Source organism: Pseudoliparis swirei, chromosome 18 (assembly GCF_029220125.1).
Source record: "Pseudoliparis swirei isolate HS2019 ecotype Mariana Trench chromosome 18, NWPU_hadal_v1, whole genome shotgun sequence".
NCBI lineage: Eukaryota > Metazoa > Chordata > Actinopteri > Perciformes > Liparidae > Pseudoliparis > Pseudoliparis swirei.
Window position 1 is genome coordinate 1310263 of NC_079405.1, and position 24281 is coordinate 1334543.

The window sequence follows — 24281 nt, forward strand, 5'->3', positions numbered from 1 at the left end:
GGGTGAGTCTCCATGACACGCCTCCTCACTTCCTGTTCCTCAACACACTTCCTGTTCACAGCGGTGTGAGAAGTTCCTCATGTTGTTCTTCTTTAGTGTTTCTATCAGAAGGTGGAGACAGGAAGTCCTCCAGGGGGGTGAGACCAGCAACATTAGATATTTATTTATATGATATATATATTCATATAAATATATGTCTTTATATGTATGTATGTATGTTTTAATATATATATTTATCTTTGTATATAATATATATATATATATATGAATATATATTTTTTATAGATATAAATAAATATATATAAATATATTTATTTATATAAATATATTTATATATATATATGAATATATATTTTCTTTTTATAGATATATATAAATATATTTATTTATATAAATATAAAAATATATATTAATATATATATGTTTTTATAGATATAAATAAATATATATAAATATATTTATTTATATAAATATATTTATATATATATATGAATATATATTTTCCTTTTATAGATATAAATAAATATATTTATTTTTATGAATATAAAGATATATATTAATATATATATGTTTTTATAGATATAAATACATATATTTATATATTTATTTATATAAATATATATATATAATTATATATATATTATAGAAATAAATATCTAATGTTGCTGATCAGGATTAGAATAAACTTTATTATCTTGTAGGATTTAAACAGTTAAATGTTGATATAATATCTAAACTATTTCTAAATATATTTTGTCGATTCAGTTAAGTAAAGAAGCTAACTTTTCTTCTCCAGTATCTTTATTAGCCGGTCCAGGTTTTAACCCCCCCCACCCCCCCCCAGGTCGTATGGCTGCGTGTTCAAAGCCCACTACAAGGAGACGGGGGAGATCGTGGCCATCAAGCAGGTTCCTGTGGAGTCCGACCTGCAGGAGATCATCAAGGAGATCTCCATCATGCAGCAGTGCAACAGGTCCGCCACACAGGAAGGCCTCCGTGGGGGTCCTATGTGGTCCTCTGTGGTCCTCTGTCGTCCTCTGTGGTCCTCTGTGGTCCTCTGTGGTCCTCTGTGGTCCTCTGTGGTCCTCTGTGGTCCTATGTGGTCCTCTGTGGTCCTATGTGGTCCTCTGTGGTCCTCTGTGGTCCTATGTGGTCCTCTGTGGTCCTCTGTGGTCCTATGTGGTCCTATGTGGTCCTCTGTGGTCCTATGTGGTCCTCTGTGGTCTTATGTGGTCCTCTGTGGTCCTCTGTGGTCTTATGTGGTCCTCTGTGGTCCTCTGTGGTCTTATGTGGTCCTATGTGGTCTTATGTGGTCCTCTGTGGTCCTCTGTGGTCCTATGTGGTCCTATGTGGTCCTCTGTGGTCTTATGTGGTCCTCTGTGGTCCTCTGTGGTCCTATGTGGTCCTCTGTGTGGTCTTATGTGGTCCTATGTGGTCCTCTGTGGTCTTATGTGGTCTCTGTGGTCCTCTGTGTGGTCTTATGTGATTTTATGTGGTCTTCTGTGGTCCTCTGTGGTCCGTGGTCTTATGTGGTCCTCTGTGGTCTTATGTGGTCCTATGTGGTCTTATGTGGTCCTCTGTGGTCCTATGTGGTCCTCTGTGGTCCTCTGTGGTCCTATGTGGTCCTATGTGGTCTTATGTGGTCCTATGTGGTCTTATGTGGTCCTATGTGGTCTTATGTGGTCCTCTGTGGTCCTATGTGGTCCTATGTGGTCTTATGTGGTCCTATGTGGTCTTATGTGGTCCTATGTGGTCCTCTGTGGTCCTATGTGGTCTTATGTGGTCCTATGTGGTCCTATGTGGTCCTCTGTGGTCCTCTGTGGTCCTCTGTGGTCTTATGTGGTCCTCTGTAGTTATCTGGCATTCTATGGTCCTATATGTGGTCCTCTGTGGTCCTCCTGTGGTGAGAGAATACAAGATGGTGGATAATCACTCATGTTATTATGATAGTGTCACCTCCTGCATTGCTCTCCTCCTCTATTGATCTCCTCCTGCATTGATCTCCTCCTGCATTGATCACCTCCTCTATTGATCACCTCCTCCATTGATCTCCTCCTCCATTGATCTCCTCCTGCATTGATCACCTCCTCTATTGATCACCTCCTCTATTGATCACCTCCTCTATTGATCACCTCCTCCATCGATCACCTCCTGCATTGATCACCTCCTCTATTGATCACCTCCTCCATCGATCACCTCCTCTATTGATCATCTCCTCCATTGATCACCTCCTCAATTGATCTCCTCCTCCATCGATCACCTCCTCATTGATCATCTCCTGCATTGATCACCTCCTCTATTGATCACCTCCTCCATTGATCTCCTCCTGCATTGATCACCTCCATTGATCACCTCTTGCATTGATCTCCTCCTCTATTGATCTCCTCCTCCATTGATCACCTCCTCTATTGATCACCTCCTGCATTGATCACCTCTATTGATCACCTCCTCCATCGATCACCTCCTGCATTGATCTCCTCCTCCATTGATCACCTCCTCCATTGATCTCCTCCTGCATCGATCTCCTCCTCCATCGATCACCTCCTCCATCGATCACCTCCTCCATCGATCACCTCCTCTATCAATCACCTCCTCTATCGATCACCTCCTCCATCGATCACCTCCTCCATCGATCACCTCCTCTATTGATCACCTCCTCCATCGATCACCTCCTCTATCGATCACCTCCTCCATCGATCACCTCCTCTATTGATCACCTCCTCCATCGATCACCTCCTCTATCGATCACCTCCTCCATCGATCACCTCCTCCATCGATCACCTCCTCCATCGATCACCTCCTCTATTGATCTCCTCCTCTATTGATCTCCTCCTCTATTGATCTCCTCCTCCATTGATCTCCTCCTGCAGGGCTTCGGGGACGCGTTGGGGGAACACTGGCTGGGGAATGAGCTGATGCACCTCCTGACCAGCAGGGGGCAGTACTCCCTGAGAGTGGAGCTGAGGGACTGGGAGGGAAGCCCCGCCCACTTCCTGTCTGACTGAGTCACACTGGCCAGTGAGAGTCAGCAGTACAGGTGACCAGTGACACACGAATACACACTGCAGGTCGCCACCTTGCTTCCTTCCTCAGGTAGTACCTCAGAGGTCCAGAGTTCCCCTGCAGGTCGTCACCTTGCCTCCTTCCCTCAGGTAGTACCTCAGAGGTCTAGAGTTCCTGCAGGTCGTCACCTTGCCTCCTTCCCTCATGTTGTACCTCAGAGGTCTAGAGTTCCCCTGCAGGTCGTCACCTTGCCTCCTTCCCTCATGTTGTACCTCAGAGGTCTAGAGTTCCCCTGCAGGTCGTCACCTTGCCTCCTTCCCTCAGGTAGTACCTCAGAGGTCTAGAGTTCCCCTGCAGGTCGTCACCTTGCCTCCTTCCCTCAGGTAGTACCTCAGAGGTCTAGAGTTCCCCTGCAGGTCGTCACCTGCCTCCTTTCCCCTCAGGTAGTACCTCAGAGGTCTAGAGTTCCCCTGCAGGTCGTCACCTTGCCTCCTTCCCTCAGGTAGTACCTCAGAGGTCTAGAGTTCCCTTGCAGGTCGTCACCTTGCCTCCTTCCCTCATGTTGTACCTCAGAGGTCTAGAGTTCTGCAGGTCGTCACCTTGCCTCCTTCCTCAGGTTGTACCTCAGAGGTCTAGAGTTCCCCTGCAGGTCGTCACCTTGCCTCCTTCCCTCAGGTAGTACCTCAGAGGTCTAGAGTTCCCCTGCAGGTCGTCACCTTGCCTCCTTCCCTCAGGTAGTACCTCAGAGGTCTAGAGTTCCCTTGCAGGTCGTCACCTGCCTCCTTCCCTCATGTTGCACCTCAGAGGATTAGGGTTCCCCTGCAGGTCGCCACCTTGCCTCCTTCCCTCATGTTGTACCTCAGAGGTCTAGAGTTCCCCTGCAGGTCGTCACCTTGCCTCCTTCCCTCAGGTAGTACCTCAGAGGTCTAGAGTTCCCCTGCAGGTCGTCACCTTGCCTCCTTCCCTAAGGTTGTACCTCAGAGGTCTAGAGTTCCCCTGCAGGTCGTCACCTTGCCTCCTTCCCTCAGGTAGTACCTCAGAGGTCTAGAGTTCCCCTGCAGGTCGTCACCTGCCTCCTTCCCTAAGGTTGTACCTCAGAGGTCTAGAGTTCCCTGCAGGTCGTCACCTTGTCTCCTTCCCTCAGGTAGTACCTCAGAGGTCTAGAGTTCTCTGCAGGTCGTCACCTTGCCTCCTTCCCTCAGGTAGTACCTCAGAGGTCTAGAGTCTCTGCAGGTCGTCACCTTGCCTCCTTCCCCTCAGGTAGTAGCTCAGAGGTCTAGAGTTCCCTTGCTGGTCGTCACCTTGCCTCCTTCCCTCATGTTGTACCCTCAGAGGTCTAGAGTTCCCCTGCAGGTCGTCACCTTGCCTCCTTCCCTCATGTTGTACCTCAGAGGTCTAGAGTTCCCTGCAGGTCGCCACCTTGCCTCCTTCCCTCATGTTGTACCTCAGAGGTCTAGAGTTCCCTGCAGGTCGTCACCTTGCCTCCTTCCCTCAGGTAGTACCTCAGAGGTCTAGAGTTCCCCTGCAGGTCGTCACCTTGCCTCCTTCCCTCAGATAGTACCTCAGAGGTCCAGAGTTCCCCTGCAGGTCGTCACCTTGCCTCCTTCCCTCAGGTAGTACCTCAGAGGTCTAGAGTTCTGCAGGTCATCACCTTGCCTCCTTCCCTCAGGTAGTACCTCAGAGGTCTAGAGTTCCCTTGCAGGTCGTCACCTTGCCTCCTTCCCTCATGTTGTACCTCAGAGGTCTAGAGTTCCTGCAGGTCGTCACCTTGCCTCCTTCCCTCAGGTTGTACCTCAGAGGTCTAGAGTTCTGCAGGTCGTCACCTTGCCTCCTTCCCTCAGGTTGTACCTCAGAGGTCTAGAGTTCCCCTGCAGGTCGTCACCTTGCCTCCTTCCCTCAGGTAGTACCTCAGAGGTCTAGAGTTGAATTGCAGGTCGACTCCTTGCCTACATCACTCATGTTGTACCTCAGAGGTCTAGAGTCTCTGCAGGTCGCCACCTGCCTCCTTCCCTCATGTTGCACCTCAGAGGTCTAGAGTTCCCTGCAGGTCGTCACCTTGCCTCCCTTCCCTCAGGTAGTACCTCAGAGGTCTAGAGTTCCCTGCAGGTCGTCACCTTGCCTCCTTCCCTAAGGTTGTACCTCAGAGGTCTAGAGTTCCCCTGCAGGTCGTCACTTTGCCTCCTTCCTCAGGTAGTACCTCAGAGGTTCAGAGTTCCCTGCAGGTCGTCACCTTGCCTCCTTCCCTAAGGTTGTACCTCAGAGGTCTAGAGTTCCCCTGCAGGTCGTCACCTTGTCTCCTTCTCTCAGGTAGTACCTCAGAGGTCTAGAGTCCCCTGCAGGTCGTCACCTTGCCTCCTTCCCTCAGGTAGTACCTCAGAGGTCTAGAGTTCCCCTGCAGGTCGTCACCTTGCCTCCTTCCTCAGGTAGTACCTCAGAGGTCTAGAGTTCCCTGCAGGTCGTCACCTTGCCTCCTTCCCTCATGTTGTACCTCAGAGGTCTAGAGTTCCCCTGCAGGTCGTCACCTTGCCTCCTTCCCTCATGTTGTACCTCAGAGGTCTAGAGTTCCCTGCAGGTCGTCACCTTGCCTCCTTCCCTCAGGTAGTACCTCAGAGGTCTAGAGTTCCCCTGCAGGTCGTCACCTTGCCTCCTTCCCTCAGGTAGTACCTCAGAGGTCTAGAGTTGCCCTGCAGGTCGTCACCTTGCCTCCTTCCCTAAGGTTGTACCTCAGAGGTCTAGAGTTCCCCTGCAGGTCGTCACCTTGCCTCCTTCCCTCAGGTAGTACCTCAGAGGTCTAGAGTTCCTGCAGGTCGTCACCTTGCCTCCTTCCCTAAGGTTGTACCTCAGAGGTCTAGAGTTCCCTGCAGGTCGTCACCTTGTCTCCTTCCCTCAGGTAGTACCTCAGAGGTCTAGAGTTCCCTGCAGGTCGTCACCTTGCCTCCTTCCCTCATGTTGTACCTCAGAGGTCTAGAGTTCCCCTGCAGGTCGTCACCTTGCCTCCTTCCCTCAGGTAGTACCTCAGAGGTCTAGAGTTCCCCTGCAGGTCGTCACCTTGCCTCCTTCCCTCAGGCAGTACCTCAGAGGTCTAGAGTTCCCCTGCAGGTCGTCACCTTGCCTCATTCCCTCATGTTGTACCTCAGAGGTCTAGAGTCTCTGCAGGTCGTCACCTTGCCTCCTTCCCTCAGGTAGTACCTCAGAGGTCTAGAGTCTCTGCAGGTCGTCACCTTGCCTCCTTCCCTAAGGTTGTACCTCAGAGGTCAGAGTTCCCCTGCAGGTCGTCACCTTGCCTCCTTCCCTCAGGTAGTACCTCAGAGGTCTAGAGTTCCCCTGCAGGTCGTCACCTTGCCTCCTTCCCTAAGGTTGTACCTCAGAGGTCTAGAGTTCCCCTGCAGGTCGTCACCTTGTCTCCTTCCCTCAGGTAGTACCTCAGAGGTCTAGAGTTCCCCTGCAGGTCGTCACCTTGCCTCCTTCCCTCAGGTAGTACCTCAGAGGTCTAGAGTTCCCCTGCAGGTCGTCACCTTGCCTCCTTCCCTCAGGTAGTACCTCAGAGGTCTAGAGTTCCTGCAGGTCGTCACCTTGCCTCCTTCCCTCATGTTGTACCTCAGAGGTCTAGAGTTCCCCTGCAGGTCGTCACCTTGCCTCCTTCCCTCATGTTGTACCTCAGAGGTCTAGAGTTCCCCTGCAGGTCGCCACCTTGCCTCCTTCCCTCAGGTAGTACCTCAGAGGTCTAGAGTTCCCCTGCAGGTCGTCACCTTGCCTCCTTCCCTCAGGTAGTACCTCAGAGGTCTAGAGTTGCCCTGCAGGTCGGCACCTTGCCTCCTTCCCTAAGGTTGTACCTCAGAGGTCTAGAGTTCCCCTGCAGGTCGACACCTTGCCTCCTTCCCTCAGGTAGTACCTCAGAGGTCTAGAGTTCCCCTGCAGGTCGTCACCTTGCCTCCTTCCCTAAGGTTGTACCTCAGAGGTCTAGAGTTCCCTGCAGGTCGTCACCTTGTCTCCTTCCCTCAGGTAGTACCTCAGAGGTCTAGAGTTCCCCTGCAGGTCGCCACCTTGCCTCCTTCCCTCATGTTGTACCTCAGAGGTCTAGAGTTCCCCTGCAGGTCGTCACCTTGCCTCCTTCCCTCAGGTAGTACCTCAGAGGTCTAGAGTTCCCCTGCAGGTCGTCACCTGCCTCCTTCCTCAGGCAGTACCTCAGAGGTCTAGAGTTCTGCAGGTCGCCACCTTGCCTCATTCCCTCATGTTGTACCTCAGAGGTCTAGAGTTCCCCTGCAGGTCGTCACCTTGCCTCCTTCCCTCAGGTAGCACCTCAGAGGTCTAGAGTTCCCCTGCAGGTCGTCACCTGCCTCCTTCCCTCAGGCAGTACCTCAGAGGTCTAGAGTTCCCTGCAGGTCGTCACCACCTCCTTCCCTCATGTTGTACCTCAGAGGTCTAGAGTTCCCTTGCAGGTCGTCACCTTGCCTCCTTCCTCATGTTGTACCTCAGAGGTCTAGAGTTCTGCAGGTCGCCACCGTGCCTCCTTCCCTCAGGTAGTACTCAGAGGTCTAGAGTTCCCCTGCAGGTCGTCACCTTGCCTCCTTCCCCAAGGTTGTACCTCAGAGGTCTAGGAGTTCCCCTGCAGGTCGCCACCTTGCCTCCTTCCCTCAGGTAGTACCTCAGAGGTCTAGAGTTCCCTGAAGGTAGTCACCTTGCCTCCTTCCCTCAGGCAGTACCTCAGAGGTCTAGAGTTCCCCTGCAGGTCGTCACCTTGCCTCCTTCCCTCAGGTAGTACCTCAGAGGTCTAGAGTTCCCCTGCAGGTCGTCACCTTGCCTCCTTCCCTCAGGTAGTACCTCAGAGGTCTAGACTTCCCTTGCAGGTCGTCACCCTGCCTCCTTCCCTCATGTTGTACCAGAGGTCTAGAGTTCCCCTGCAGGTCGTCACCTGCCTCCTTCCCTCAGGTTGTACCTCAGAGGTCTAGAGTTCCCCTGCAGGTCGTCACCTTGCCTCCTTCCTCAGGTAGTACCTCAGAGGTCTAGAGTTCCCCTGCAGGTCGTCACCTTGCCTCCTTCCTCAGGTAGTACCTCAGAGGTCTAGAGTTCCTTGCAGGTCGTCACCTGCCTCCTTCCCTCATGTTGTACCTCAGAGGTCTAGAGTTCCTGCAGGTCGTCACCTGCCTCCTTCCCTCAGGTTGTACCTCAGAGGTCTAGAGTTCCCCTGCAGGTCGTCACCTTGCCTCCTTCCCTCAGGTAGTACCTCAGAGGTCTAGAGTTCCACTGCAGGTCGTCACCTTGCCTCCTTCCCTCAGGTAGTACCTCAGAGGTCTAGAGTTCCCTTGCAGGTCGTCACCTTGCCTCCTTCCCTCATGTTGTACCTCAGAGGTCTAGAGTTCCCCTGCAGGTCGTCACCTTGCCTCCTTCCCTAAGGTTGTACCTCAGAGGTCTAGAGTTCCTGCAGGTCGTCACCTGCCTCCTTCCCTCATGTTGTACCTCAGAGGTCTTGAGTTCCCCTGCAGGTCGTCACCTTGGCACGTTACCTCAGGTAGTACCTCAGAGGTCTAGAGTTCGCCTGCAGGTCGAGACCTTGCCTCCTGCGCCCAGGTAGTACCTCAGAGGTCTAGAGTTCCCCTGCAGGTCGTCACCTTGCCTCCTTCCCTCAGGCAGTACCTCAGAGGTCTAGAGTTCCCCTGCAGGTCGTCACCTTGCCTCCTTCCTCATGTTGTACCTCAGAGGTCTAGAGTTCCCTTGCAGGTCGCCACCTTGCCTCCTTCCCTCATGTTGTACCTCAGAGGTCTAGAGTTCCCCTGCAGGTCGTCACCTTGCCTCCTTCCCTCAGGTAGTACCTCAGAGGTCTAGAGTTCCCCTGCAGGTCGTCACCTTGTCTCCTTCCCTCATGTTGTACCTCAGAGGTCTAGAGTTCCCCTGCAGGTCGTCACCTTGCCTCCTTCCCTCAGGTAGTACCTCAGAGGTCTAGAGTTCCCCTGCAGGTCGTCACCTTGCCTCCTTCCCTCATGTTGTACCTCAGAGGTCTAGAGTTCCCTGCAGGTCGTCACCTTGCCTCCTTCCCTCAGGTAGTACCTCAGAGGTCTAGAGTTCCTGCAGGTCGTCACCTGCCTCCTTCCCTAAGGTTGTACCTCAGAGTTCTAGAGTTCCCCTGCAGGTCGTCACCTTGCCTCCTTCCTCAGGTAGTACCTCAGAGGTCTAGAGTTCCCCTGCAGGTCGTCACCTTGCCTCCTTCCCTCAGGCAGTACCTCAGAGGTCTAGGTTCCCCTGCAGGTCGTCACCTGCCTCCTTCCTCATGTTGTACCTCAGAGGTCTAGAGTTCCTTGCAGGTCGTCACCTTGCCTCCTTCCCTCATGTTGTACCTCAGAGGTCTAGAGTTCCCTGCAGGTCGTCACCTTGCCTCCTTCCCTCAGGTAGTACCTCAGAGGTCTAGAGTTCCCCTGCAGGTCGTCACCTTGTCTCCTTCCCTGCTGTACCTCAGAGGTCTAGGAGTTCCCCTGCAGGTCGCTCCTTGCCTCCTTCCTCAGGTAGTACCTCAGAGGTCTAGAGTTCCCTTGCAGGTCGTCACCTTGCCTCCTTCCCTCATGTTGTACCTCAGAGGTCTAGAGTTCCCTGCAGGTCGTCTCCTTGCCTCCTTCCCTCAGGTAGTACCTCAGAGGTCTAGAGTTCCTTGCAGGTCGTCACCTTGCCTCCTTCCCTCATGTTGTACCTCAGAGGTCTAGAGTTCCTGCAGGTCATCACCTTGCCTCCTTCCCTCAGGTTATACCTCAGAGGTCTAGAGTTCCCCACTGCAGGTCGTCACCTTGCCTCCTTCCCTCAGGTAGTACCTCAGAGGTCTAGAGTTCCCCTGCAGGTCGTCACCTTGCCTCCTTCCTCAGGCAGTACCTCAGAGGTCTAGAGTTCCCCTGCAGGTCGTCACCTTGCCTCATTCCCTCATGTTGTACCTCAGAGGTGTCTAGAGTTCCCCTGCAGGTCGTCACCTTGCCTCCTTCCCTCAGGCAGTACCTCAGAGGTCAGTTCCCCTGCAGGTCGTCACCTGCCTCCTTCCTCATGTTGTACCTCAGAGGTCTGATTCCTTGCAGGTCGTCACCTTGCCTCCTTCCCTCATGTTGTACCTCAGAGGTCTCCCTGCAGGTCGTCACCGTGCCTCCTTCCCTCAGGTAGTACCTCAGAGGTCTAGAGTTCCCCTGCAGGTCGTCACCTTGCCTCCTTCCCTAAGGTTGTACCTCAGAGGTCTAGAGTTCCTGCAGGTCGTCACCTTGCCTCCTTCCCTCAGGTAGTACCTCAGAGGTCTAGAGTTCCCTGAAGGTAGTCACCTTGCCTCCTTCCTCAGGCAGTACCTCAGAGGTCTAGAGTTCCCCTGCAGGTCGTCACCTTGCCTCCTTCCCTCAGGTAGTACCTCAGAGGTCTAGAGTTCCCCTGCAGGTCGTCACCTGCCTCCTTCCCTCAGGTAGTACCTCAGAGGTCTAGACTTCCCTTGCTGGTCGTCACCTTGCCTCCTTCCCTCATGTTGTACCTCAGAGGTCTGGGGTTCCCCTGCAGGTCGTCACCTTGCCTCCTTCCCTCAGGTTGTACCTCAGAGGTCTAGAGTTCCCCTGCAGGTCGCCACCTTGCCTCCTTCCCTCAGGTAGTACCTCAGAGGTCTAGAGTTCCCCAGCAGGTCGTCACCTTGCCTCCTTCCTCAGGTAGTACCTCAGAGGTCTAGAGTTCCTTGCAGGTCGTCACCTTGCCTCCTTCCCTCATGTTGTACCTCAGAGGTCTAGAGTTCCCCTGCAGGTCGTCACCTTGCCTCCTTCCCTCAGGTTGTACCTCAGAGGTCTGGAGTTCCCCTGCAGGTCGTCACCTTGCCTCCTTCCCTCAGGTAGTACCTCAGAGGTCTAGAGTTCCACTGCAGGTCGTCACCTTGCCTCCTTCCCTCAGGTAGTACCTCAGAGGTCTAGAGTTCCCTTGCAGGTCGTCACCTGCCTCCTTCCCTCATGTTGTACCTCAGAGGTCTAGAGTTCCCCTGCAGGTCGTCACCTTGCCTCCTTCCCTAAGGTTGTACCTCAGAGGTCTAGAGTTCCCCTGCAGGTCGTCACCTGCCTCCTTCCCTCATGTTGTACCTCAGAGGTCTAGAGTTCCCCTGCAGGTCGTCACCTTGCCTCCTTCCCTCAGGTGGTACCTCAGAGGTCTAGAGTTCCTGCAGGTCGTCACCTTGCCTCCTTCCTCAGGTAGTACCTCAGAGGTCTAGAGTTCCCTGCAGGTCGTCACCTTGCCTCCTTCCCTCAGGCAGTACCTCAGAGGTCTAGAGTTCCCCTGCAGGTCGTCACCTTGCCTCCTTCCCTCATGTTGTACCTCAGAGGTCTAGAGTTCCCTTGCAGGTCGTCACCTTGCCTCCTTCCTCATGTTGTACCTCAGAGGTCTAGAGTTCCCCTGCAGGTCGTCACCTTGCCTCCTTCCCTCAGGTAGTACCTCAGAGGTCTAGAGTTCCCCTGCAGGTCGTCACCTTGTCTCCTTCCTCATGTTGTACCTCAGAGGTCTAGAGTTCCCCTGCAGGTCGTCACCTTGCCTCCTTCCCTCAGGTAGTACCTCAGAGGTCTAGAGTTCCTCTGCAGGTCGTCACCTTGCCTCCTTCCCTCATGTTGTACCTCAGAGGTCTAGAGTTCCCTGCAGGTCGTCACCTTGCCTCCTTCCCTCAGGTAGTACCTCAGAGGTCTAGAGTTCCCCTGCAGGTCGTCACCTTGCCTCCTTCCCTAAGGTTGTACCTCAGAGTTCTAGAGTTCCTGCAGGTCGTCACCTTGCCTCCTTCCCTCAGGTAGTACCTCAGAGGTCTAGAGTTCCCCTGCAGGTCGTCACCTTGCCTCCTTCCCTCAGGCAGTACCTCAGAGGTCTAGGGTTCCCCTGCAGGTCGTCACCTTGCCTCCTTCCCTCATGTTGTACCTCAGAGGTCTAGAGTTCCCTTGCAGGTCGTCACCTTGCCTCCTTCCCTCATGTTGTACCTCAGAGGTCTAGAGTTCCCCTGCAGGTCGTCACCTTGCCTCCTTCCCTCAGGTAGTACCTCAGAGGTCTAGAGTTCCCTGCAGGTCGTCACCTTGTCTCCTTCCCTAAGGTTGTACCTCAGAGGTCTAGAGTTCCCCTGCAGGTCGTCTCCTTGCCTCCTTCCCTCAGGTAGTACCTCAGAGGTCTAGAGTTCCCTTGCAGGTCGTCACCTTGCCTCCTTCCTCATGTTGTACCTCAGAGGTCTAGGTTCCTGCAGGTCGTCTCCTTGCCTCCTTCCTCAGGTAGTACCTCAGAGGTCTAGAGTTCCCTTGCAGGTCGTCACCTTGCCTCCTTCCCTCATGTTGTACCTCAGAGGTCTAGAGTTCCCCTGCAGGTCATCACCTTGCCTCCTTCCCTCAGGTTATACCTCAGAGGTCTAGAGTTCCCCTGCAGGTCGTCACCTTGCCTCCTTCCCTCAGGTAGTACCTCAGAGGTCTAGAGTTCCCCTGCAGGTCGTCACCTTGCCTCCTTCCCTCAGGTAGTACCTCAGAGGTCTAGAGTTCCCCTGCAGGTCGTCACCTTGCCTCCTTCCCTCATGTTGTACCTCAGAGGTCTAGAGTTCCCCTGCAGGTCGTCACCTTGCCTCCTTCCCTCAGGTAGTACCTCAGAGGTCTAGAGTTCCCCTGCAGGTCGTCACCTTGTCTCCTTCCCTCAGGTAGTACCTCAGAGGTCTAGAGTTCCCTTGCAGGTCGTCACCTTGCCTCCTTCCCTCATGTTGTACCTCAGAGGTCTAGAGTTCCCCTGCAGGTCGTCACCTTGCCTCCTTCCCTCAGGTTGTACCTCAGAGGTCTAGAGTTCCCCTGCAGGTCGTCACCTTGTCTCCTTCCCTCAGGTAGTACCTCAGAGGTCTAGAGTTCCCTTGCAGGTCGTCACCTTGCCTCCTTCCCTCATGTTGTACCTCAGAGGTCTAGAGTTCCCCTGCAGGTCGTCACCTTGCCTCCTTCCCTAAGGTTGTACCTCAGAGGTCTAGAGTTCCCCTGCAGGTCGTCACCTTGCCTCCTTCCCTCAGGTAGTACCTCAGAGGTCTAGAGTTCCCTTGCAGGTCGTCACCTTGCCTCCTTCCCTCATGTTGTACCTCAGAGGTCTAGAGTTCCTGCAGGTCATCACCTTGCCTCCTTCCCTCAGGTTATACCTCAGAGGTCTAGAGTTCCCTGCAGGTCGTCACCTTGCCTCCTTCCCTCAGGTAGTACCTCAGAGGTCTAGAGTTCCCCTGCAGGTCGTCACCTTGCCTCCTTCCCTCAGGTAGTACCTCAGAGGTCTAGAGTTCCCCTGCAGGTCGTCACCTTGCCTCCTTCCCTCATGTTGTACCTCAGAGGTCTAGAGTTCCCCTGCAGGTCGTCACCTTGCCTCCTTCCCTCAGGTAGTACCTCAGAGGTCTAGAGTTCCCCTGCAGGTCGTCACCTTGCCTCCTTCCCTAAGGTTGTACCTCAGAGTTCTAGAGTTCCTGCAGGTCGTCACCTTGCCTCCTTCCCTCAGGTAGTACCTCAGAGGTCTAGAGTTCCCCTGCAGGTCGTCACCTTGCCTCCTTCCCTCATGTTGTACCTCAGAGGTCTAGAGTTCCCCTGCAGGTCATCCTTGCCTCCTTCCCTCAGGTAGTACCTCAGAGGTCTAGAGTTCCCCTGCAGGTCGTCACCTTGCCTCCTTCCCTCAGGTAGTACCTCAGAGGTCTAGAGTTCCCCTGCAGGTCGTCACCTTGCCTCCTTCCCTCATGTTGTACCTCAGAGGTCTAGAGTTCCCCTGCAGGTCGTCACCTTGCCTCCTTCCCTCAGGTAGTACCTCAGAGGTCTAGAGTTCCCCTGCAGGTCGTCACCTTGCCTCCTTCCCTCAGGTAGTACCTCAGAGGTCTAGAGTTCCACTGCAGGTCGTCACCTTGCCTCCTTCCTCATGTTGTACCTCAGAGGTCTAGAGTTCTGCAGGTCGTCACCTTGTCTCCTTCCTCAGAGGTCTAGAGTTCCCCTGCAGGTCGTCACCTTGCCTCCTTCCTCAGGTTGTACCTCAGAGGTCTAGAGTTCCCCTGCAGGTCGTCACCTTGCCTCCTTCCCTCAGGTAGTACCTCAGAGGTCTGAGTTCCCCTGCAGGTCGTCACCTGCCTCCTTCCTCAGGTAGTACCTCAGAGGTCTAGACTTCCCTTGCAGGTCGTCACCTTGCCTCCTTCCCTCATGTTGTACCTCAGAGGTCTAGAGTTCCCCTGCAGGTCGTCACCTTGCCTCCTTCCCTCAGGTAGTACCTCAGAGGTCTAGAGTTCCCCTGCAGGTCGTCACCTTGCCTCCTTCCCTCATGTTGTACCTCAGAGGTCTAGAGTTCCCCTGCAGGTCATCACCTTGCCTCCTTCCTCAGGTAGTACCTCAGAGGTCTAGAGTTCCCCTGCAGGTCGTCACCTTGCCTCCTTCCCTCAGGTAGTACCTCAGAGGTCTAGAGTTCCCCTGCAGGTCGTCACCTTGCCTCCTTCCCTCATGTTGTACCTCAGAGGTCTAGAGTTCCCCTGCAGGTCGTCACCTTGCCTCCTTCCCTCAGGTAGTACCTCAGAGGTCTAGAGTTCCCCTGCAGGTCGTCACCTTGCCTCCTTCCCTCAGGTAGTACCTCAGAGGTCTAGAGTTCCACTGCAGGTCGTCACCTTGCCTCCTTCCCTCATGTTGTACCTCAGAGGTCTAGAGTTCCCCTGCAGGTCGTCACCTTGTCTCCTTCCCTCAGAGGTCTAGAGTTCCCCTGCAGGTCGTCACCTTGCCTCCTTCCCTCAGGTTGTACCTCAGAGGTCTAGAGTTCCCCTGCAGGTCGTCACCTTGCCTCCTTCCCTCAGGTAGTACCTCAGAGGTCTAGAGTTCCCCTGCAGGTCGTCACCTTGTCTCCTTCCCTCAGGTAGTACCTCAGAGGTCTAGAGTTCCCCTGCAGGTCGTCACCTTGCCGCCTTCCCTCATGTTGTACCTCAGAGGTCTAGAGTTCCCCTGCAGGTCATCACCTTGCCTCCTTCCTCATGTTGTACCTCAGAGGTCTAGAGTTCCCCTGCAGGTCGTCACCTTGTCTCCTTCCCTCAGGTAGTACCTCAGAGGTCTAGAGTTCCCCTGCAGGTCGTCACCTTGCCTCCTTCCCTCAGGTTGTACCTCAGAGGTCTAGAGTTCCCCTGCAGGTCGTCACCTTGCCTCCTTCCTCAGGTAGTACCTCAATTCAATTCAATGCAATTGAGTTTATTTGTGTGGCCCAATTTCACAAATTACAAATTTGTCTCGAGTGCTTTACAATCTGTACATAGACATCCCTGCCCCAAAACCTCACATCGGACCAGGAAAAACTCCCAAATAACCCTTCAGGGGGAAAAAAGGGAAGAAACCTGGAGGAGAGCAACAGAGGAGGATCCCTCTCCTAGGATGGACAGATGCAATAGATGTCATGTGACCAGAGGGACAGATTTAGAGTTAAAATACATTCAATGAATATGACAGAGTGTATGAATAGTTCATAGTAGGCATATTCCACGATGGAGACCTCCACGATCCATCAGGCAGATGGCGGTGGGGAGGAGGGTGGCGAGTCTCAACAGGACAGTGGCGTAGTCATGAGCAGGAATTCCACGACCCAGACGATCCATCAGGCAGATAGGATCTATGCCGTCTCATAGGGTCCGATGACCCCATGAGACGGCATAGATCCTATCTGCCTGATGGATCGTCTGGGTCGACCTGCAGAGTTCCCCTGCAGGTCGTCACCTTGCCTCCTTCCCTCATGTTGTACCTCAGAGGTCTAGAGTTCCCCTGCAGGTCGTCACCTTGCCTCCTTCCCTCAGGTAGTACCTCAGAGGTCTAGAGTTCCCCTGCAGGTCGTCACCTTGTCTCCTTCCCTCAGGTTGTACCTCAGAGGTCTAGAGTTCCCCTGCAGGTCGTCACCTTGCCTCCTTCCCTCAGGTAGTACCTCAGAGGTCTAGAGTTCCCCTGCAGGTCGTCACCTTGTCTCCTTCCCTCAGGTAGTACCTCAGAGGCTACAGTGCAGCAGCAGGGAGGCCGAGCAGCCTGGGGCCCCAGGGGACCGGGTTCAGCACCCGGGACCAGGACCACGACAACTGTGACCACTGCAAGTGTGCTCTGATGCTCACTGGAGGTAAGGTCCCTCCTCCCTTGTCTCATCTCCTGCCTCCTCTTCTCATCGTACTTTATGGTCATTTAGAGTCAAACAGACCATAAAGCAGGCTATGCTTTAGGGGCGGGGCTACAGGGTGATGGACAGGTCTCTGTGTGACTCCTCCTCAGTCCATATATGGTCACTTCCTGTTCACTGGCTGCAAACAAAAACATGATGGCCACAACTCAAAGCTTCAGATTCAGGCTTCTGGATTCACCAGCGGGGCGTTCACTGACCTGTTTCTGGATCAGACATCAGAGATGACGGCGTGCCTCTCCTCCTGCAGGTTGGTGGTTCGACGCCTGCGGCTTCTCCAACCTCAACGGCATTTATTACAGCGCCGGCCACAGGAAGCTCAGCGGCATCAAGTGGCACCACTTCAGGGGCCCCAGCTACTCCCTCCGCTCCACCGCCATGATGGTACGACCCTACGACTTCTAACTACTCCCCTCCACCGCCATGATGGTACGACCCTACGACTTCTAACTACTCCCCTCCACCGCCATGATGGTACGACCCTCGACTTCTAACTACCCCTCCACCGCACTTCTAACTACTCCCTCCACCGCCATGATGGTACGACACTTCTAACTACTCCGCTCCACCGCCATGATGGTACGACCTCGACTTCTTACTCCCCTCCACCGCCATGATGGTACGACCCTACGACTTCTAACTACTCCCCTCCACCGCCATGATGGTACGACCCTACGACTTCTACTCCCTCCACCGCCATGATGGTACGACCCTCGACTTCTAACTACTCCTCCACCGCCATGATGGTACGACCCTCGACTTCTAACTACTCCCTCCACCGCCATGATGGTACGACCTCGACTTCTAACTACTCCGCTCCACCGCCATGATGGTACGACCCTCGACTTAACTACTCCCTCCACCGCCATGATGGTACGACCCACGACTTCTAACTACTCCACTCCACCGCCATGATGGTACGACCCTCGACTTAACTACTCCCTCCACCGCCATGATGGTACGACCCTCGACTTCTACTACTCCACTCCACCGCCATGATGGTACGACCTACGACTTCTAACCTCCGCTCCACCGCCATGATGGTGCGACCTCTCGACTTCTAACTACTCCCTCCACCGCCATGATGGTACGACCCTCGACTTCTAACTACTCCACTCCACCGCCATGATGGTACGACCCAACTTCTAAACTCCTCCAATCGCCATGATGGTACAACCCTCGACTTCTAACTACTCCTCCACCGCCATGATGCGACCCTCGACTTCTAACTACTCCCTCCACCGCCATGATGGTACGACCCTCGACTTCTAACTACTCCCTCCACCGCCATGATGGTACGACCCTCGACTTCTAACTACTCCTCCACCGCCATGATGGTACGACCCTACGACTTCTAACTACTCCCCTCCACCGCCATGATGGTACGACCCTACGACTTCTAACTACTCCTCCACCGCCATGATGGTACGACCCTCGACTTCTAACTACTCCCTCCACCGCCATGATGGTACGACCCTCGACTTCTAACTCCACTCCACCGCCATGATGGTACGACCCTCGACTTCCTACTCCCTCCACCGCCATGATGGTACGACCCTCGACTTCTAACTACTCACTCCACCGCCATGATGGTACGACCCTCGACTTCTAACTACTCCACGACTTCTTCTCCCTCCGCCATGATGGTACGACCCCGACTTCTAACTCTCCACTCCACCGCCATGATGGTACGACCCAACTTCTTCTCCCTCCACCGCCATGATGGTACGACCCTCGACTTCTTCTACTCCCTCCACCGCCATGATGGTACGACCCTCGACTTCTAACTCCCCTCCACCGCCATGATGGTACGACCCTACGACTTCTAACTACTCCCTCCACCTCCATGATGGCACGACTCTGAGAAATATGAACAGATATTCATAACTCGGATATTTTAATGTTGATCGTCTGTCACAATATAAAAACTAATAGCTATACAGATGTGTGTGTATAGCACGGTGGCTCAGTGGTTAGCACTGTCGCCTCACAGCAAGAAGGCCCTGGGTTCGAGTCCCGGTCGTTCCAGGTCCTTTCTGTGTGGAGTTTGCATGTTCTCCTCGTGTCTGCGGGTTTACTCGGTCCTCCGGTTTTCCCCACCATCATAAAGACATGCACCGCAGCCTCACCCGGTTCGTATGGATGTGAATGAATGTTGGTGGTGGTCGGGCCGTGGCGCTGATTGGCTGCCACGCTTCCGTCAGTCTGCCCCAGGGCAGCTGTGGCTACTGATGTAGCTTACCACCACCGGTATGACTGTGTGTGTATGACTACTGGACTCTGGACTGTAAAGCGACTTCGAGTGTCTAGAGAAGCGCTATATAAAATAAATGATTATTATTATTATTATTATATATATATATATATATATATATGTTGATCCTAAAGCATTCTGCGCTCAGTTTAAACTCAATAAACAGAAGTTCTTGCTTAATGCACATTATGGAACAGAAGGTGGAGTTTCCTGTTTCCCGTTCGCTCTCGTTGTTTGTTCTGTTTTCAGGTTTTTATTCAGCTCTAAAGAGGCTTCAGCATTTTGTACAATAAAATATGTCAATAAAGACGGAACATGTGTTTTTATGATAAATATGAAATAGAAATGTGTAATATTTTTTTATCTATATTGAAAAATATGTATAATACAATTGGTCACGGGTTTAAGTCAAAACTTGAAATGATAAAAAAAGGAAAAATAATGAAAAAAATAAAATAAAATGTGTTTTCAGGTGAGTTCCTTTAATGTTACAGATAAACCTGTTTTACTCTTTTATTGGTATTAGGATATTATGCACATTGGTGTGCATTAATAGTTAAATCAGATACTATTTCCATTGTATGAAACATTTCTTCATCTAGGGATAAATAGAGAATCTCAATCTGAATATGTGTATTTAGCAGTTGCTGTAAAAAAACGATACAAACTGTATTAATAAGTAGTGAGAGTGATCTGTTCCACATTCACACTAATCTACCATTACGCAACCAAACAACTGGTCTAAGAGCGCCCCGTGTCGCTCTGCTTCCCTCTGGTGGCCAGACTGTGTTACTACAACATTTGGTTGTCTTCACCACAGTCTGTGTATATATATTATAAATATTAATACATATTTATATATATATATATATATATTGTAACTTACAACTTAACGTATAATTTACAAATACTGTTTACGGTTATATAAAATTAATTAATGTATCAATACATTCATTATTATGTATTATCAAAGGTTAGGATGATAACGGTGTTTTTATTTCATATTATAAGCACATTACTGTAAATAAATATAATATAGTTTATGTTTTAACTGTTGTTTCTTCTTCGGTGTCCATGACGTCACTTCCTCTGACTTCGCGTTTTCGCGGTGCTTAATTTTGTCCCTCCGGGTTCTCGAGAAACAAACGCACTTCCGATTCCGGTCCAGAATCTCAGTTGAAGTGTGTTTCTGTGAAGGTCGTGAGTCCAAATCTGTGAGTATTCTCTTTAACTGCTCTTTACACGTGTGTACTTGTACATCAACAGGTGTATTACGTGTATTAGTACCGACATGTGTGTTTTAATTTGTATCTGTAACTATGTTTAAAATAGCGTTTACGTAGCTGTCACGAACTACCGTGAGCTACATGCTAAAGGAAGCTAATCTCACTGATAAGCTATTCTGTTCTTTAAATATAATGTATGTAATATTATATTAGCGACGTTCTCTTCTGATGTTTATCAGAGAGTAAAAATAATGTAAAGCACGAAGAGAAGAAGCTTCTTAATGTCAATGAACTGCATTCTTTGAACTGAGCGACACCGGTTAGCTTCACCTGCAGCTGATGATGATGATGATGATGATGGAGGACACGAAGTGTAACAGCACAATGTGGCACATGTCACGTGTCCTTGTCACTCAGAGGTCACACCATCGTCTCCAGAGGACACGCGGCCCCTGCTCCTCTGGTCCCCATGTCCACTAGTCCCATGGTGGTCTGGGCCTCTAGTAATAATAATAATCATTTATTTTATATAGCGCTTCTCAAGTCACCCGAAGTCTCTTTACAGTCCAGAGTCCAGTAGTCACACACACACACAGTCATCCCTGGTGGAGCTCCATCAGGAGCCACAGCTGCCCTGACGGAAGCGTGGCAGCCAATCAGCGCCTACGGCCCTCCCAATCAGCGCCTGGCCCTCCCCACCACCAACATTCATTCACATCCATACGAACCGGCGTGAGGCTGCGGTGCATGTCTTTATGGTGGTGGGGGGAACCGGAGGAAACCCACGCAGACACGAGGAGAACACGAGGAGAACACGAGGAGAACACGCTCCACACAGAAAGGACCTGGAACGACCGGGATTCGAACCCAGGGCCTTCTTGCTGTGAGGCGACAGAGCTAACCACTGAGCCACCGTGCTGCCCCTAGTCCTCTGGTCCTCTAGTCCTCTGGTCCTCTAGTCCTCTAGTCTCCTTTGTCCTCTAGTCGTCTGGTCCTCTAGTCTCTTGGTCCTCTAGTCCTCTAGTCTCCTGGTCCTCTAGTCCCTTGGTCCTCTAGTCTCTTGGTCCTCTAGTCTCCTTTGTCCTCTAGTCTCTTGGTCCTCTAGTCCTCTAGTCTCCTGGGTTTAGTGTCCTGGTCCTCTAGTCCTCCAATTATATTATGTTTGCTATGTTATGCTATGGTAGTTGTTATGTGGTGCCCAGTCTGACCCTGTGTCATTCTGTGCTTCTGACAATAAAAGACTTGTAACTTGTAGCAGATGCTGAAGAACTGGAACTAGAGTTTAAAACATAGTCCTGTCAAAACATCTAAATATTAAAATCAGTAACTGGACCTCGTGCGTCTCTTTCTGAGCGACCTTTAATTCCTTCCGCGTCTGTGTGGTCGCCAGGTGATCGTCATGCAGCTGGCCAAGCCGGTGATGAGGCGGCTGCTGAGCAAGCGCCTGAGGTTCCACCTGCCCGTCGCCTTCGCCCTGTCGCTGGTGACCGCCATCGCTTTCAAGGTGAGGCTCACGGTTTTATATTTCTGAGAAACCACATTTCCATTTATCTTTTAGTAAACTGTGTTTTGTTCAAGTTACTTTTTGCCTTTTGTGTGTTTACGTTAATGAAATCAGTAAATTAAACTCTGTCCCACTTCCTGTTGGCCGACGTCTCGCCAGACTTTCAGAATAAAATACCAGAAGCTCATGAAAACGTTGTTGATTCAACCGTCCAGAATACGAAGCTCTGGTCTCATGAATAATCATATTCAGCCGCGGTGTGGTTCCTCCTCAGTACGCAGTGACGGAGCCCAGGAAACAGGCCTACGCCGACTTCTACAAGCATTACGACGCCACCAAGGAGTTCAACGCCATGAAGGAGGCCGGCGTCTTCCAGAGCGTGCGGCCATCTGGGGAGTAAAGCCTGCGTGAGTTGCCTCATGGACACCGGAATATATATATATATATTATTTTGTTACTATATATTTTATATATATATTTTAAAGATATATATTTAATAATAATAATTTAAAAAATATATATATAAGAACAAAATTACATATTTATATACATTTTTTAATAATAAAATAAATAATATTTATATATGAATATATTTAATTATTCTTTTATCTATTATAGATTTGAATATATATTTTTATATATATATATACATTTCTTATATATAATTAAAATATATATATATATATTTTTTTAAAAATATATATATATATACAGGACTGTCTCAGAAAATTAGAATATTGTGATAAAGTTCTTTATTTTCTGTAATGCAATTAAAAAAACAAATGTCATGCATTCTGGATTCATTACAAATCAACTGAAATATTGCAAGCCTTTTATTCTTTTAATATTGCTGATTATGGCTTACAGCTTAAGAAAACTCAAATATCCTATCTCTAAATATTAGAATATCATGAAAAGTATACTAGTAGGGTATTAAACAAATCACTTGAATCGTCTAATTAACTCGAAACACCTGCAAGGGTTTCCTGAGCCTTGAAAAACACTCAGCTTGGTTCAGTAAACTAAATCACAAGTATGGGAAGACTGCTGATCTGACTGCTGTCCAGAGGACCATCATTGACACCCTCCATCAGGAGGGTAAGACACAAAAGAAGTTTCTCAAAGAGCAAGCTGTTCACAGAGTGCAGTTTCAAAGCACATCCACAAAAGTCTGTTGGAAGGGAAATGTGGCAGGAAACGCTGCACAACCAAGAGAGATGACCGCAGCCTTAACAGCATTGTGAAGAAGAGTCGCTTCAGAATTTGGGGAGCTTCAAAGACAGTGGACTGAAGCTGGAGTCCAGGTATCAAAAGCCACTGTTCACAGACGTGTCCGCAAATGGGCTACAATAGTATTCCCATGGTCAAGCCACTTCTGAACTCAAGACAACGGAAGAAGCGTCTGACTTGGGCTATGGAAAAGAAGCACTGGACAGTTGCAGAGTGGTCCAAAGTCCTCTTTTCAGACGAAAGCAAGTGTTGTATTTCATTTGGAAGTCAAGGCGCCAGAGTCTGGAGAAAGGCTGGAGAGGCACAAAATCCAAGTTGCTTGAAATCCAGTGTGAAGTTCCCACAGTCAGTGATGGTTTGGGGAGCCATGTCAGCTGCTGGTGTTGGTCCACTGTGTTTCATCAAGTCCAGAGTAAATGCAGCTGTGTACCAAGAGATTTTAGAGCACTACATGCTTCCGTCTGCTGAAAAGCTCTATGGAGATGAGGATTTCATTTTCCAGCATGATCTGGCACCTGCCCACAGTGCCAAAACCACCAGTAACTGGTGTACTGACCATGGCATTACTGTCCTCGATTGGCCTGCCAATTCCCCTGACCTGAACCCCATAGAGAATTTGTGGGGTATTATGAAGAAGAAGCTGAAAGACACCAGACCCAACAATGCAAATGAGCTAAAGGCCGCTATTGAAGCATCCTGGGCATCCATAAACCCTCAGCAATGCCACAGGCTGATTGCCTCCATGCCACGCCGCATTGATGCAGTAATCCGTGCAAAGGATTCCCAACCAAGTACTGAGTGCATTAATGGACATTTTCAAATGTTTGATTTTGTTTTGCTGTTATAAATCTTTTTTACTTGGTCTGAGGAAATATTCAAATTTTATGAGATAGGATTTTAGAGTTTTCTTAAGCTGTAAGCCATAATCAGCAATATTAAAAGAATAAAAGGCTTGCAATATTTCAGTTGATTTGTAATGAATCCAGAATGCATGACATTTTGTTTTTAATTGCATTACAGAAAATAAAGAACTTTATCACAATATTCTAATTTTCTGAGACAGTCCTGTATATTTGATATACATGTTGTGCTTGTGAAGTGAATCTACAGTAGACTCTTATTGCAGCTATTTCCTCTCTGTATTTTCAAGGTAAAGTCCCTTTAGAGATCCTCCAGTATTTTTTCCGAGTGTTCCTGAATGCAGCATCAAACCTCTGGTTGGTGTCTAACGTGTTGTTTTTGCCGTCTTCCTGCAGCTCTTCGTCCCCGTCGCCGCTTCCTGTCCGAGGATGAAGTCTGTTTGGTTCCTCTGAATAAAATATTATTACTGTAAACGCTCGTGAGTTATTACTGGTGCCTGGTGATGTCATAATGATGTCATAATAATTTTATCACTGTTGTATGTTCCTTAACTGGTAAAGCTGAAGGTAGTTTTTAATTCATGCAGCATATTAACATTATATAATAGCTACTGTGTGATTTCTTTATCTACACAATGCAATATCCAGGTGCTTGTTTACATCATATGTTTCACTAATGTTCATGTATGATGTCATCGATCCTACGGGCCGGTATCGGCTCCGTTATAGCCAGAATACACCTCTTCTCTAAATACACACTCAACACTTTAATAACCAGCTGCTTTTAACTTTATCATGTTTTACGGTACACATTTCAATAATGTCTTTTTAGTATTGCACCATGTCAAGCATCAGTTCTGTGCTCGACATATATATTTTATTATGTATGATTATGTTGTGTGTATATATATATATATTTATGTGTGTTTGTATGTAAATATAAATATATATATATGCATGTGTAAAAAAAAAAAATTTATACATATATTTTTTTTAATTTATATATATTTTGACTGACGTGATGACTACAGACTGTTTACTGCAGCCTGTGTGCCTCTCTGGCGCCCCCG

The 24281-nt window shown here is 50.2% G+C and overlaps 2 protein-coding genes across 3 annotated transcripts in view; both read left to right on the forward strand.

The window, feature by feature from the left end:
- Nucleotides 1–16606, forward strand: part of angpt4 (angiopoietin 4) — a 59613-nt gene extending 43007 nt beyond the window's left edge. The window contains 2 exon segments of the mRNA XM_056436935.1: nt 15947–16080; nt 16388–16606. Of these exon segments, the coding sequence (XP_056292910.1) occupies nt 15947–16080; nt 16388–16542 (289 nt within the window). The 3' untranslated portion in view covers nt 16543–16606.
- A 2901-nt stretch (nt 16607–19507) lies between these two features.
- On the forward strand, nt 19508–23685 carry LOC130208056 (cytochrome c oxidase subunit 6C-1). 2 transcript variants are annotated; one of them, XM_056436938.1, is made up of 4 exons: nt 19508–19605; nt 21008–21121; nt 21396–21528; nt 23608–23685. In XM_056436938.1, exons 2-3 carry the CDS (start codon nt 21017–21019, stop codon nt 21519–21521), a joined length of 231 nt encoding a protein of 76 aa, XP_056292913.1. In that variant the 5' UTR covers nt 19508–19605; nt 21008–21016; the 3' UTR covers nt 21522–21528; nt 23608–23685. The 2 variants fall into 2 exon arrangements, with proteins under 2 accessions (XP_056292913.1, XP_056292914.1); XM_056436939.1 differs by lacking the exon at nt 19508–19605 and adding an exon at nt 20358–20500.
- Nucleotides 23686–24281: the final 596 nt, after the last annotated feature.

What these genes read in the sequence shown, in the direction of transcription:
- LOC130208056 (XM_056436938.1), top strand. Translation starts at nt 21,017, where the DNA reads ATGCAGCTGGCCAAGCCGGTGATGAGGCGGCTGCTGAGCAAGCGCCTG. An exon ending in TGACCGCCATCGCTTTCAAG is followed by an intron (nt 21,122 to 21,395) that starts GTGAGGCTCACG and finishes GTTCCTCCTCAG; the next exon opens with TACGCAGTGACGGAGCCCAG.